Here is a 16,449-nt window from a genome sequence, read left to right on the forward strand (position 1 = left end):
AGTTAACTTCTTCCACAGTAGTGTCCTGGTTTGGTGTTACCACTCCAAAATTCTGTCTTAACTCTGCCATCTTTAACATACGGCTCTTTGTTGTTGTTTTTGCTCTGGCCTCAAACTCTCTATCTTCCTTATATAGCCTCCAAAATGCTGGAATTACAGACATGCATCACAAATGCCTGGCTAAACTACATTGCATTTACTCCTTGGAACAAGAATAGTCTTTTGTTTGTTTTTTATTTTTGTTTTGTCAGTCAAGGGGCTTGAACTCTGGGTCTGAGCACTGTCCCTCAGCTCTTCTGCTGAAGGCTAGCATCCTACCACTAGAGCCACAACACCACTTCCGTTTTTCTGGTGGTTTATTAGAGATAAGAGTTTCACGGCCTTTCCTGCCCAGGCTGGCTTTGAACTGTGATCCTCAGCCTCCTGAGTAGCTAGGATAACAGGCATGAACCACCAGCACCCAGCAAGGATCCTCTTCTTTTGTTGTTGATATGGTACCTGGGTGCTGTCCTTGAGTTTTTTTCTCAAGGCTAGCACTCTACTACTTTGAACTACAGCTCTGCTTCTGGTTTGGGGGTAGTTATTTAGAGATAAGAGTTTCTTGAAATTTCTGACTTTCCTGCACAGGCTTGCTTTGAACCATGATCCTCAGATCTCAGCCTCCTGAGTAGCTAGAATTACAGGGATGAGCTGCCAACACCCAGCAAGATATTCTTGATCTAGCCAACCCATCTGGATTCCTGCCAGCAGTAGGGAAGAATGAAAAATCTGAAAATATTTTAAAGACTCTTCTCCAAAGTTGCATATATTTTTCTATCATATTTGTCAGAACTTAGTGCTCTGACCTTACTGCAAAGCAGGCTGGAAAATATGATCTTTATTTTGAGCTACTGTATCTGCAGGTAAAAACTAGCTATTGCCAGGCACTGGTGGCTCATACCTGTTAATTCAAGCTACTCAGGAAGCTGAGATCTGAGGATTGTGGTTCAAAGCCAGCCTGGGCAGGAAAATCTGTGAGACTCTTTTTTTTTTTTTTTTTTTTTGTCGGTTGTGGGGCCTGAACTCTGGGTCTGGGCACTGTCCCTCAGCTCTTCAGCTCAAGGCTTGGGCTCTACCACTTGAGCCACAGTGCCACTTCCAGATTTGTCTGCTTATGTGGTACTGAGGAATTGAACCCAGGGTTTCATGCATGCAAGGCAAGCACTTTACCACTGAACCATCTTCCCAATCCAGTCCATGAGACTCTTTATCTCTGATAAACCCCTGGAAAACCAGAAGTGGCCCTGGCTCAAGTGGTAGAGCATTAGCCTTGAGCTGAAGAGCTCAGGGACAGCGCCCAGGCCCAGAGTTCAAGCTCCATTACCGACAAAACAAAACAAAAAACAAAAACTGGCTGTTATATTCTTTGAAGAAAATGAGAAGAAATGGATATTTGAGTTATTTAGCATCCCCTACCACTTGTCCTAGTTTTTCTCCTTATTTTCTATTTTTCCAGTAGGACTAGGTGAAATTGAATTTTCTCCCACTGAATTTTTATATCACCTATGCACCTTTATTACAGCACTCATATCAGTGCACCTTCCATGATGGTTGTATACACTTACTATGCAACCCTCTGTAATATTATGTATAATATATTACAAATTCATTATGTTGATTCTGAGTTTTAAAAGTTACAGCAGTGTGGACGAAAATAATATTGCTTTAAAAGTGGTTTCATTCGATCATCTCTTTACCTAATTCATAGTAGACACATCTTATCATTAAAAATTAATGATAAGAATTTGTAGTTTTATCCATTGCAGATGTTTAATTTTTCTTCATTGTTAGGAAAGGAAAACCTCTGAGATGGTGGAAATTTAACTTTGACTAATTTGCTTCACATATATTTTTTTTTCTTTTTTTAGTTCGAATGTACTCCATGGAATAAAAGATGGACTACAGAAAGCTATGTCAGACCATACGATAAAAGCCATCGTGATTTCTGGATCAGATGGCAAATTCTGTGCAGGTAACTAATCCTCTCCCACTGTTGCTAGAATACAGGCACAGACTTTAATCAGTAGTGTAGAGGATGTACTATGGGTGAGAACTTAGTGAAGGTAGATGGGGCACACTAGAGTGGGAATGAGAAACATGGTGGGTAAAGAAATAGGTCGTTGGGCTGGGAAGGTGGCTCAGTGGTAGAGTGCTTGCCTTGCATGCATGAGGCCCTGGCTTTGATTCCTCAGCACCACATAAGCAGAAAAAGCCAGAGGTGGTGCTGTGGCTCAAGTGGTAGAGCACTCGCCTTGACCTGAAGAGCTCAGGGACAGTGCCCAGGCCCAGAGTTCAGGCCCCACGACCGACCAAAATAAATAAAAATAAAAAAAAGAAATGTAGCAAAGGTATGCTGATAGATGCCTGGTTCCCCCTGTTCCCATGCTGGAATTACAGACATCTATCAGCATACAGGATCTTGCTATGTTGGCCATTCTGGGCTATATAGCAAAATCTTTAAAAAAAAAAAAAAAAAGAAAAAGAAATAGGTCTTTCCCAAGACATCTAAAAGAGAGTCCAAAGGACTCTTTGGACTTCTTCATGTTGGGTTTGAGTTTTGGAAGACATTTAATGCTGGACTTGATGGCAGTGATACCTACAAGTGGAAACTTGCTGTTGTTCACCTGCTCTACATATTGGCATGGGCCAAACTCTTTGATCTCTTACATTTGTTTTCCCTGTCTGTAAAGTAGGAATAGTGATAGCCAGCTTAAATGATTTTTTTTTTGTAAGATTAAAGGAGATAGCTAACCTTGAGCATCCTGGGGCAGTGCCTGCACACAGAAGACATTCCTGAAACTTTAATGTTTAATTCTCAGAGTCTTTTTTTTTTTTTTTTGGTCGGTCGTGGGGCTTGAACTCTGGGTCTGGGCGCTGTCCCTCAGCTCTTCAGCTCAAGGCGAGCGCTCTACCACTTGAGCTACAGCACCACTTCCGGTTTTCTGGTGGTTTATTGGAGATAGGAGTCTCACGGTCTCTCCTGCCCGGGCTGGCTTTGAACCGCGATCCTCAGATCTCAGCCTCCTGAGTAGCTAGGATTATAGGCATGAGCCACCAGCGCCCGGCTTATTCTCAGAGTCTTAAAGTGGAGTTCAGTGTCCTCCTGAGGGGCACCCACCTCAGAAATGAGTAACCATATCCTGCTTTTTGGGGTCATTGGGTAAAGATGCAGAAATATGGCAGAAGTATCAGAAGTAGTGATTCACTGAGTACTTTTATAGAATGTTTTTCTTTTGCCAAATGAATATATTAAATCCTTTAACAAGTGTCACATGTCTAGTGAATTTTACCATATGGAAGGTATTCAAGATACATTATTGGGCAACCTGAAAAAAGCACAATCAACATAAAATTTTAAATCTATATAAAATATTAATAAATCAGTATAAAATATTAATTATAATTACCATTTATTTTACTGCTACATATCTGTGCTATGTAAGTTACTTATTAATTAAAATAAAAATGGCAATCTCTTGATATACTTTATATTTTAACACTCAGTAAATTTTACAATCCTCTATTTACAAATAAGTATGAAGTGTCAAGCATTAACACACTTTGAAATAGCTTCCTGACTGTTTGGAAACTTAAGTTTGGGACCTAAGATGAAGACTTGAGCTCTTCTGCTCAAGGTGAGCGTTCTACTACTTGGGCCACAGCGCCACTTCCAGTTTTCTGGTGGTTTGTTGGAGATAAGAGTCTCATGGACTTTCCTGCCCAGGCTGGCTTTGAACCGTGATCCTCAGATCTCCGCCTCCTGAGTAGCTAGGATTATAGGTGTGACACTGTGCCCTGCTAGAAGTTGATTTTTTTTTTGTCAGTAGTGGGGCCTGAACTCTGGGCCTGGGTGCCATCCCTCAGCTCTTCAGCTCAAGGCTAGCACTTTACCACTTGAGGACAGTGCCACATTTGGCTTTTTCTGCCTATGTAGTGCTGAGGAATCGAACCCAGGGCCTCAGGCATGCAAGGCAAGCACTCTACCACTGAGCCACCTTCCTGGCAGAAATTGATTTTTATAAGTAAGATGTAGAAGAGAATATGTAATTAGAGTTCATATTAAGAAAAAACACTATTCTAAAATGTTGCTTTAGTGGGCTTTTATACAACAATGAACCCACTAACTTTTCAAACATTCTTTTCAAACACTCCTGGAGAATTTGGAAAAAGTGACCAGAAACTGGATAATAGCATATACCCTTGTTTCAGTAATTTTCACTTAGACCATATTCTCTGAAAACACTACAACGAAAGTTAAAAATCAATAACACAGATATGACTAGTTGCTCATACATTGGTAAGTCAAACTAATTTTTTTTTTACTGTGAGTCAATTTAGAATAACAGTGGGAATCTAGAAAATACAGTGAACTGAATGACAATGCAAATATGAATCATGAGGGATACAGCTAAACAAAAAGCAGAAAATGTATAGCTTTTGCACACTATATTAGATAAGATAAAAGATAATGACAATTAGTGAAGCACCCATATGATGCAGCTAATGTAACATACAAGAAAACAGACCTAAGTATAGTTAAAAGAACAAAAAAAGGAAATAATCAGAGGAGAAATGATAGAAATAGAAAACAACATGAATCAAAAGAAACAAGTGTGAATGTTAATTCTTTGAAAAGACTTAAAACTGACAAACTTCTGGAGAGACTGGTCAAGAAAAAGAGAAGGCACAATGTGTAAAAATGTCCACAAACTGAATGTTTTCCAATGGTGGAAGTTTACTGTCTCATAGTTCTGGAGGCAAAAATTGTAATCAAAACAGCAACAGGGCACCAGTGGTTTCACAGCTATAATCCTACCTTCTCAGGAGGCTGAGAACCAGGTATCATGGTTCCAAAGCCAACTTGGGGCAGAAAAGTCCCCTAGAGACTTTTTTTTTGAGGGGTCCGGTCGTGGGGCCTGAACTCTGGGCCTGGGCGCTGTCCCTCAGCTCTTCAGCTCAAGGCTAGCATTCTACCAATTGAGCCACAGTGCCACTTCCAAAATTTTTGCTTATGTGGTGCTGAGGAATAGAACCCAGGGCCTCATACATGCAAGGCAAGCACTCTACCACTGAGCCACCTTCCCAGCCCCCCCTAGAGACTCTTATCTTCAATTAACCCCTCAAAAACCTGAAGTGGAGCCTGGCACTGGTTCAAAGCCAGCCCAAGCAGGAAAGTCTGTGAGACTCTTATCTCTAAGTAACCAAGTGGCACTGTGGCTCAAGTGGTAGAGCACTTGCCTTGATCTGAAGAGCTCAGGGACAGTGCTCAGGCCCAGAGTTCAAGCTCCATGACCGACAAAAATAAAAAAATTAAAATAAAAACATAAAACTCTGAAATGGGGCTGTAAAAAGTGGTAGAGCACTAACCTTGAGAGAAAGAGCTCAGGGACAGAGCCCAGGCCCTGAGTTTCAAGCCTCATGAGTGACAAACAAACAAACAAAAACTAGCAACAGGACCACTCTCCCACCAAGGGTATTTGGGAAGTATCCTTCCTTGCCTCTTCTGCTTCTTGGGGTTGCTCCCAATCCATGGCCTGTCAAAACTTCTGCCCTGCTTCTGTCTGTACATGGCCTTTTCCCCATGGCTTTATCGAAATGTCCTGATCTTACATAGGCCCTCTCTCCTCCAGTAGGACCTCTTCTTAATGTGAAAGCATCAGCTAAAGACCCTGTTTCCAAATAAGGTCACAATCACAGGTTCTAGGTGGACATTTAAACCTGGAACAGGTCTCAGCTCCTGTTGAGAAGCTAGCATAAGCTTGATGCCAATATCTGGCAAGGCCAGTATAAGACAGTGACACTTTAGGCCGGTCATATTCATAAACATACATGTAAAAAAAATCCTACCCTTTCTATAAGGAAGCCTGATATTCTTAGAAGGTATAACATACTACCTTTTCCTTGAGATATGAGATTGTTTAAAAAAGTTATTTCAGTGTTATGCATCCTATTAAGAGATTTGACAGAATAATCATGATTATTTCAAGACAGGTAGAACAAAACATTTGATTTACATTTAAGATAAAACACTTAGTAAACTAAGCACAGAATGGAAATACCTTAATCCACCTAAGGTGAATTTTCTTCATTTTTAATTTTTTTGGCATTATGGGGAGTGTTGACTTGGTGCTGGTTTGGACCAGCAGATTCTGGGGCAATGGATGACGAAATGCCCATGCAGGGATATCTCAGAATACTGTTTAGTAAATAATTAATATTCTAATTACCACCATGGAGAGAGGAATGAGTTTAACCTTTAGACATAGTGAAGCTCCAATTCTCTCCCCTAACCTCATCTGTTATAGGTTCAAGTTGCCCATATTTTCATAGAAAAATAAACAGAAGGGCACATTCTGAACTTCTTTTCCAACAGCCAAAAGCAGTAGATGACAGAGTCAGGAAGCACTTACACAATTTCAGTTAGGGATCCCTGCAGGAATTTCCTCACTAAATACCTAAAGGGACTTTTGACAGGAATTATTGCAAAAGGTCAAACACTCATAGTCCTTTGTCAGTTAGACATAGGATAAAAAAACCATTCAGCCAGTGGTTTTCTACTGGCATCATTCATACTTCAAGCACCCAGTCAAATCTCCTGCAGCCAGTCACAGTCCCCAGAAACCTCTAAGGTTTGCAGTGTGGTGACACATTGTCCCAGTTATAGCCAATACCTCAGTAGAAGGATCTCAGTCCTAGGCTAGCTCAAAAGCATAAGACCATTTCAAAAAGCAACAATAACAACAAAAAACAACACACACACACACACACACATACACACACACACACACACACACACACACACACATACACACACACAAACTAAAAAGCTGGACACTGGTGGCTCATGCCTGTAATCCTAGCTACTCAGGAGGCTGAAATCTGAGGATGATGGTTCCAAGCCAACCCAGCAAGAAAATCCATGAGACTCTTATATCCAATAAACTACTCAAAAAAGTCAGAAGTGGCACTGTGGCTCAAGTAGTAGAGTGCTAGCCTTGAGCGAAAAGAAGCCCAGAGACAGCGCTCATGCCCAGGACTGGCAAACAACAACAATAAAACAACAACAACAAAAAACAAAAAACAAAAAAACTGATGCTTAAGGATTGGGGGCATGACTCAAGTGATAGAGAACCTGCTTGAAATTTATTAGAATAAAAGAATATTGTACTTTTGCTAAGAAATATTAGCATCCAAATTTAATTGATTTCGCTCTGCTAGAAATATTTAAACATGAAATTATTATACCCTTGTCTGTGCCTTGGTTTCAGTCAATTTGGGGCAGTAATACTAATCTTGTGTGATAAGCAGAAGACTACAGGCTGAAGATAGCATTTAAAAATCAGGCTTTGTGACCTGGGAAGGTGGCTCACTGGTAGAGTGCTTGCCTTGCATGCATGAGGCCCTGGGTTTGATTCCTCAGCACCACCAAAGCAGAAAAATCAGGCTTTGTAACTCCACATAGAGCTCCCCTATGACCCAGCAATCCCACTTTTGAGCATTTGCCCAAATGATCACAAACAAGACCATTCTAAAGCTACCAGCACAACTATGTTTATTGCAGCATTATTTACCATAGTTAAGATATGGGACCAACCCAGATGCCCCTCAGTAGATGAATGGATCAAGAAAATGTGGTGTATATACACAATGGAATTCTATGCCTCCATCAGAAAGAATGACATTGCCCCATTTGTTAGGAAATGGAAAGACTTGGAAAAAGTTATATTAAGTGAAGTAAGCCGGGCCCAAAGAAACATAGGGCCCATGGTTTCCCTTATTTGCAAAAATAGTATATATCTGAGACAAGCAGAAAAGGTCAGATAAAATGATGCTAAGTGAAATGAACCCCAAGATAAAGACACAAGTGATTTTTTTCTTGCTTGCTGTTTTTTGTTGCTTTGTATGTCCCTCCCCCACGATATAACCCCTGTTTTCACTGTATTTGATGTTGGTATAATTTGAGGAGCGGAAGGGAAAAACAAATTGTTTAAATAGGGATACAGGTTGACCCAGACACTATGTCAAAAAATTAACTTTACAATTTAGGCGGGGGTGGGTAGGGCGGTAATATAGTTGTGGAGGTGGGAGGAAAGGGACGGTACGGAAACAAAAAAGGAGGAGGCAACAATGCTTGATAAGAAATGTACTCATTACCTTGCTCATGTGATTGTAACACGTCTGTACAGTATTTTCACAATAAAAAACATTTTAAAAAATCAGGCTTTGTTAAATTGGCTGAGTTGAAATCATCATATGAGTTACTGGTCATACCTGTTTTAACTAATCAATTCATATCTCAAAGCTTTAACTCCTTACCTATAAACTAGTAGTTGTCAAGGCACTTTACCCAATTGTTATGAAAATTAAATGAAACAGTATTTGAGCTACTTAGCCCAAGGCCTGATGTATTTATCCACTTAATATTCATTACTACTAGTCAAGAAAAACCATTTCAACTTAAGCTATTGGAATGATAGTCCTGGGGCTCAAATTGGAGCTGAATTTTTTTTTCCTACAGCCAAAAGGAATCTTAAAAATATAGAAAGCAATTTTACTGGACAATATAATTAAATATGGTACATTACTGAGAAAAAAAGCCCATAAACCCCCAGATTCATGCTAGATGAGCAACATATAGTGGGGGAAAAAAAAGAGAAATAGATGAATAAGTGTTCAACATAATTTATACAACATCTTCGTTTGACCCTCTAAAGATCAGACACAGGACCTCTTGTATGCTAGTCAAGCACCCTATAATTTAGCTATACTCATAGCCACTGAAATGATTAATTTATAAAATGGCAGCAAATATACTCTTTTCTAAGAATATACATTGTTCCAGAAAAAAGCTAAACACCTACAATGTGATGTGAAGATAAGAAAATACATAATAAGGATTCACAGCATGTTCTCATTGATAAAAAATACATAGTAAACTTTCATTTCATAGCAAACATAATAATAGGGCCAACTTCAAACCCCAGTACAAATAAACAAGGTTAACATGATTTCTCATCAGAAACAATGGAGGCCAGAGTATGGAATGGCACATTCAAATTTCTAAAAGGAAAAAGCACCAAGAATTCTATATCCGGCAAGAGTATCATTTGAGAATGAAGGAAACCCAAACACATTCCTATCTAAACAAACCCTAAATTTATTGTTAGCACATTTCCTTTAAAAGTTCTTCAGGCAGAAAAGAAAGGACACTAGACAGTAACCTCAATTCACATAAAAAATATAAAAACATTTATAAAGCATAAGAATGTAGGAAAATGCAAAAGACAATATATTTTTATTTTGCATTTCCTCATTTTTATCTTGTTTAAAAGAGCTCCATATAGTTAATGAATATGAACTCATAATTTGTGACAAAAACCATGTAATGGAGCAGGTACACAGATGAGGGAAACAAAATTTTTGTATACTATTGAAACTAAATTGGTACTAGTTTAAGTTAGAGCACTAAAAATGAAGATGCTAGCTGGTTGCCAATGGCTCATGCCAGTAATCCTAGCTAGGCTGAAATCTGAGTAGCCCAGCTACTCATATTTTATTCTACGTTTCCCAGGCAACTTGTTTCTTTTTTTGTGTCATCAGTCTACAGATGTAGTATCTTCTGGCACCCAGATGTCTGAGCTACCTTAAGAGTAATTAGATCCCTTCATGCTAATAGCAAAGTCCAATCCTTCAAACACCTCTCTTCTTTTTTGTGTCTGTGTTCTTCAGGTGCTGATATCCATAGCTTCAGTGCTCCTCGGCCCACTGGCATTGGATTGGGAAGTATAGTAGATGAACTACAGAGAAATAAGAAGCCTGTGGTGGCAGCTATTGAAGGCGTGGCTTTAGGAGGGGGACTGGAGCTGGCCTTGGGCTGTCACTATAGGGTTGCACATACAGAGGTAACCACTGAGGTGCATGTAGGGGTTGGTTTGAGGGCTTTCCTTAGGGAAAGTTCTAAATATGGTCATAGAGATCAATCAGGTGCTGTTGTTCAGTGGTGGCTTGCTAGTTAACAAGTCTCAGGTATGTTCAGCACTGGTGCTAGGCTGTGTAATAGGGAAGTGCTTGCAGATGTAGAGATTTTTGCATCCTGGTTGGTAAGTAAACTACTCTGAGCCCTCTTACCATCTAATGTCTAATTATTTCTACAATTTAGTATATATATGCACATTTAATACATTTACTGATTAAGAAAACTTTCTTCTGCCAGTTAGTTAGTTGTTGGTTTTCTGCATTTTGTGTTTTTGTTCTTGGGCTTCTCCAATAATGCTTTCATTTGTGTTAACTATATATTTTTTAGTGTACTCTGCAATTCTCTTGTAGTTTCTTTTTAAAATTTAATTTAATTGTAAAGATGCTGTACAGAAGGGTTACAGTTACATGAGTAAGGTAATGAGTACATTTCTTGTGGAACATTGTTACCTCCTCTTTTGTTTTTCTCCTATCCCTTCCCACCCCTACCTCCCCAACCCCCCTCCCCCAAATTGTAAAGTTCATTTCCAGCATACTGTCTTGTGAGTATCATTGTTGTAATGGGTCATCCGGTGTCCTTGTCTCAGTATTTTATTACCCTTCCCCTCCCCAAATTAGATAAATGCATATACCCTGTAGTTTCTTTTACTATATATCTTTGAGTTATTTTCTTATTGGTGGAGAAGGTCTTGGGGACAAAAATTAGCATCTTAATTTTTTGTTAGCCAGTATTTGGGCTTAAACTCAAGGGTGCTGTCCATGAGTTTTCTTGCTCAAAGGTAACACTATCACTTGAGCCACGGTTAACTGGAGATAAGAGTTTTACAGATTTTCCTGCCTGGGCTGGCTTTGAGCTGGGCTACTCAGATTTCAGCCTAGCTAGGATTACTGGCATGAGCCATTGGCAACCAGCTAGCATCTTCATTTTTAGTGCTCTAACTTAAACTAGTACCAATTTAGTTTCAATAGTATACAAAAATTTTGTTTCCCTCATCTGTGTACCTGCTCCATTACATGGTTTTTGTCACAAATTATGAGTTCATATTCATTAACTATATGGAGCTCTTTTAAACAAGATAAAAATGAGGAAATGCAAAGTAAAAATATATTGTCTTTTGCATTTTCCTACATTCTTATGCTTTATAAATGTTTTTATATTTTTTATGTGAATTGAGGTTACTGTCTAGTGTCCTTTCTTTTCTGCCTGAAGAACTTTTAAAGGAAATGTGCTAACAATAAATTTAGGGTTTGTTTAGATAGGAATGTGTTTGGGTTTCCTTCATTCTCAAATGATACTCTTGCCGGATATAGAATTCTTGGTGCTTTTTCCTTTTAGAAATTTGAATGTGCCATTCCATCCTCTGGCCTCCATTGTTTCTGATGAGAAATCATGTTAACCTTGTTGCAAATATAATTTAAAATATGCTTACAAAAGTATGCATGAGTTTTCATTATATAGCCACCTAAGCTGTGTATGCCAAATCCAAAACACTTCAAAATCCACACTTTTAAAGTACTGACATAATACCTCAAGTGGAAAATTTTTACATCTGACTTCTCAGGATGGTCCAAGTTAAAAGACAAGCATACCCAAAATATTGTATACAAATGCCTCTGAGTATGTGCCTTAGATATATATGAAATATAAATACATGTGTGTTTAGACTTAGGTTCCATTTCCAGTATAATCTAATTAATACATAGGGATATGTAAGTACTCCAAAATCTGAAATCACCTGAAATCAGAATCACTTTTCTCAAGCATTTCAGATAAACGGTATTCAACCTATACCATAATGCTTCCTTGTGTTTTAATTTTTGTGATAGCTCAAAAAGAAATATATATGTACATATATGTGCATATTTATTCTCCAAAGTAGACCTTTCCTGTGTCCTTTGACCATTATCTGCAGAATGGGTAGAAATCTGAGTAGTCAGAAGCAATTCCCAGGGCTGATCAGTAGGTATTAGATGGGAATTGATTGTTAGGAAAACCTCCTGTGAGACAGGAGGCTTGGTATCTGGCAGCTGTTTGTAAAGTTCTTGGTACATAGGGGTCTCCATTTAGGTCTTCTCCTCTTCCTCTTTCCTCCCTCCCCCATCCTTGTGATTATAAATGATGGGCAGAGCTTTAGCCACTTTTAAATAGTCACTTTTAAAGGCAATATGTTAAAGAGGCAAGGTCACCCACTTGTCTGGACTGAGGATACTGCGTGGTCCTTTTTGGAGGGGAATAGGAATACCAGTTTTATTGAAATATAAATTCACTTGCCATATAATTCAGCCATTTAAAATGCACAGTTTAGTGTCATAGCCATGTATTTGCAGTACATACATAGTAGTATAACACAACCTCTGTAAGAGTCAATTTTAGAGACAGGTACTGATGGCTCACACCTATAATCCTAGCAACTCAGGAGGCTAAGATCTGAGGATCTTATTTTGAAGCCATCATGGGCAGGAAAGTCTGTAAGACTCTTGTCTCTAATTTACCACCAATAATGCCAGAGGTAGAATAGTAGCTCCAGTGGTAGAGAGTGTCAGCCTAGGACAAAAATCATATGGCCGGGCACTGGTGGCTCACGCCTGTAATCCTAACTACTCAGGAGGCTGAGATCTGAGAATCGCGGTTCAAAGCCAGCCCGGGCAGGAGAGACTGTGAGACTCCTATCTCCAATAAACCACCAGAAAACTGGAAGTGGCGCTGTAGCTCAAGTGGTAGAGCGCTCGCCTTGAGCTGAAGAGCTGAGGGACAGCGCCCAGGCCCAGAGTTCAAGCCCCATGACCGACAAAAAAAAAAAAAAAAAAAAAATCATAGGAACAGTGCCCAGACCCTGAATTCAAGCCCTAGGACTGCACACACACACACACACACACACACACACACACACACACACACACACACACACACAACAGAATCAATTTAAAACATTTCATCACCCAATAGAAACTTTCAATCATTTATTAGTAACCCTCCAATCCCTTTTCCCTCCAATGCTAGGTAGCCGCTAGTCTTCTTTCCATATCAATGTATTTTCCTGTTCTCAGTAATTCAGATGAATGTATTCTTTGACTGCCTTCTTTTACTTCGCATGTCTCTAGGTTCATCCATATCATAATTTATTTTTTATTTTATTAATTTTTTATTGTAAACATGTTGTACAGAGGGGTTGCAGTAACATGAGTAGGGTAATGAGTACATTTCATAGCGAGCATTGTTTCCTCCTCCTTTATTTTCCCCTACCATCCCTTCCCTCCCCACCTCCCCACCTCCTCCCGCTCCCCGTATCCATAATTTATATTCATATCATGATTCACTTTTTTTTATTCCTGACTGTGACTGAATACACCATTTTAAGGATGTATACATTTTGTTTTATCTATTTGGTCTTTTGTTTTAAGCAGCAATGATCCTCTAAAACTTGGCATACAAAATTTTTGTGTATATTTTCTCTGCTCACATTAGTGGGTCATATAGTGATTTTGACCTTTAACCTTTGAGAAATTGCCAAACTGTATTCCAAATTGTTTGCATTATTTAACATTCCCACCAGCAATATATAGTTTTTTGTCTTTATATCCTCTCGTGCACTTACTATTTTCTGCCTTTTTTTTTTTTTGGGTCCGGTCATGGGCCCTGAACTCTGGGCCTGGGTGCTGTTCCTCAGCTCTTCAGCTCAAGGCTAGCGCTTTACCACTTGAACCACAGCACCACTTCCGGCTTTTTTCTGTTTTGTTTATGTGGTGCTGAGGAATCGAACCCAGGGCCTCATGTATGCAAGGCAAGCGCTCTACCACTGAGCCACCTTTCCAGCCCCTATTTTCTTCCTTTTAAATTAAATTTATTCTACTAGGTATCAAGTTTTATATTGTTGTGGTTTAGGTTTTCATTCTTCTGATAGCTAATTATATTGTGCTTTTTCTTTTTCTTTTTTTTTTTGGGGGGGGGGTCCGGTCATGGGGCCTGAACTCTGGGCCTGGGCACTGTCCCTCAGCTCTTCAGCTCAAGGCTACCACTCTACCACTTGAGCCACAGTGCCACTTCCGGCTTCTTTCTTTTTGCTTATGTGGTGCTGAGGAATCGAACCCAGGGCCTCATACATGCAAGGCAAGCGCTCTACCACTGAGCCACCTTCCCAACCCGAGCTTTTTCTTTTGTGCCTATACTGAGGCTTGAACTCAGTGCCTGGCCTCTGTCCTTTAGCTGTTTCATTCAAGGCTGACACTCTACCATTTGAGGCACAGCTCTACTTCTGGCTTTTTCTGTGACTAATTTGGAGCTAAGAATCTCATGAACTTTCCTGTCCCTGTGGCTTTGCTGTGTGATCCTCAGATCTCAGCCTCCTGAGTCGGTAGGATTACATGTGTGAGCCACTGGATCTTGGCATACATATTGAATATTTTCGTTTACCATTTGTTTATTGACCATTAATATTTCTTCTTTGGGGATTTCTCTATTAAGATCTTTGCCCATTTTATATTAGTTATTTTGTGGTTGAATTCTAAAATTCTTTGTGTCCTATTTTAAACTTATAATTTGCCTACATTCTGTTCCATGCTCTGGGTTTCCTCATTACTTTCTTGCATTTTCTGCCTCTAACAGCAACCCAGCAAATTGATTGTAGAGGCTATATTTGTTGTCTGACACAGGTAAGAGGAAAAAGGCGCCAGAAACCAGTGACACATTTTAACACTATATACTAGTCTGTCCTCTAGAAAGACTGAGGTAATTGAAACATGTGCATTATTGAGGATGTAGGAAACCCTACGAGGTGCTTGTCTTCACTCTGAACATGTGATCTCATTGTAATGGGCTTTCTATTTCAATGTCTGATAGACTGCGATTGGTTTCCCAGAAGTCAAACTGGGAATCCTTCCTGGTGCAAGAGGAACTCAGCTTCTTCCCAGACTTATTGGACTTCCTGCTGCACTTGACTTGATAACCTCAGGTCAGTATACACTTTGGGCACCTGTCTAGATCAATGTGAGGAAGGTCCCAGCACCTAGAAGCATCCTGGGTCGGCCCCTTTACTACCCATATAACAGTAGGGTTGCTTTAAATTGTCTTCATTTTAAAATTTCATCTTAAAATGAAAATAGAACTTGCCTAGAGAACTTCTTTTTTCTTAAAATTTTATTGTCAAGGTGATGTACAGAGGGGTTACAGTTACATAGGTAGTGATTACATTTCTTGTCTAACTTGTTACCCCTTCCCTCATTTTTCTCCCTCTTTCCCTCCCCCGCCGCCGGAGAACTTCTTAAATGAAAATGCTACATGTGAGTCTTGGAAAGGAGTGTAAGCTGGGCGCCAGTGGCTCATACCTGTAATCCTAGCTACTCTGAAAGCTGGGATCTGAGGATTGCAGTTCAAACCCAGCCCAGGCAGAGTCTGTTACTTCCAGTTAACCACCAAAAAGCAGGAAGTGGAATTGTGGCTCAGATGGTAGTGTGCTAGCCTTGAGCATAAAAGCTCAAAAGAGAGTATATGCAAAATGCTCATCAAATTGAGAGTTGTATTAAAATTGAAGTGACTATTCATAGAACCAAGGGATCACACTGAGAATATTATATTCAAAACAACAAGAGTCAAAACTAGAATTTTCAAGTTTCAGTGGGCAATTGATGTGTTCCTTTCTTCAGTAAGGTATTAATTGTATAAGGAAACTTTTATTTTTCAAGTGTAAGCCTCAACAACGTAGCACTAAACTCTAGATTCACCAAACGTTTTACTTTGTAGGACATACCAGGAGACTTTCAATTGTATAACACTAGAGGAAAGAGTATATAAAACCATTTACTCCAAAATAAGTGCAATTCATTTTGAGGTTGTGGGTCAAGGACTTTATCTTTGTCTTCCTTATCTTCCAGAAATGAGATAGTAATCATTCTCTCACATCACTATGTGGTGATGTGATGACAATGAATGAGGTTAGTATTTGGGGGAATCAAGGAAGAAAACTGGCTTTCTGATTATAATGACATGAAACAAATGAGGCTTAGTTTCTTTTTCCAGAACACTAGATCAGGAAATATCCCCATGTTTAGTACAGTGAAGACAAAAAGTGGAAACGATAGTCATGAGAACCATTTTTGAGTTTATGGAAATGGTCACAGTGAATTAGAAGAAAGCTGGCAGTAAAATTGTACACCTATATTTGGAGGAGATAGTGGGGAACTTTAAAATGGCATCTGGATTTTTTTTTAACTTTTGAAAGACCTGGTAAAGAAAACTAGGGAGAAAATTCTGCAGCTTGAAGAAGAGCTCTCTGTGCCTTGAGATCTTGTCTTAGATTTACACAGGATCTTATAAAGACCTTAGCCCGGGGTCATCATCTTCACTATAGACATCAACTGCCTGCAGCTCTATCACCCTTTAGAAGTAGTGTTCTCTACTGGAGGCTTCCAGTGCCCTGAGAACACTGGAAACTGTCAGCC

General features: G+C 39.4%; 1 protein-coding gene across 2 annotated transcripts in view; it reads left to right on the top strand.

Moving 5' to 3' along the window:
• Positions 1 to 16,449, top strand: part of LOC122097828 (peroxisomal bifunctional enzyme-like) — a 65,157-nt gene that overhangs the window by 3,708 nt on the left and 45,000 nt on the right. The window contains exons 2-4 of one of the 2 annotated variants that reach the window (XM_042668432.1): positions 1,908 to 2,011; positions 9,769 to 9,941; positions 14,852 to 14,963. The exons of the other annotated variant lie outside the window; for it this stretch is intronic. Of the exons in view, the coding sequence (XP_042524366.1) occupies positions 1,908 to 2,011; positions 9,769 to 9,941; positions 14,852 to 14,963 (389 nt within the window). The remainder of the gene's footprint in view (positions 1 to 1,907; positions 2,012 to 9,768; positions 9,942 to 14,851; positions 14,964 to 16,449) is intronic. 2 annotated transcript variants of the gene reach the window in all.

The sequence above is a fragment of the Dipodomys spectabilis genome, unplaced genomic scaffold, assembly GCF_019054845.1.
Source record: "Dipodomys spectabilis isolate Male_0828 unplaced genomic scaffold, ASM1905484v1 ptg000017l, whole genome shotgun sequence".
In the NCBI taxonomy this organism is placed as follows: Eukaryota; Metazoa; Chordata; class Mammalia; order Rodentia; family Heteromyidae; genus Dipodomys; species Dipodomys spectabilis.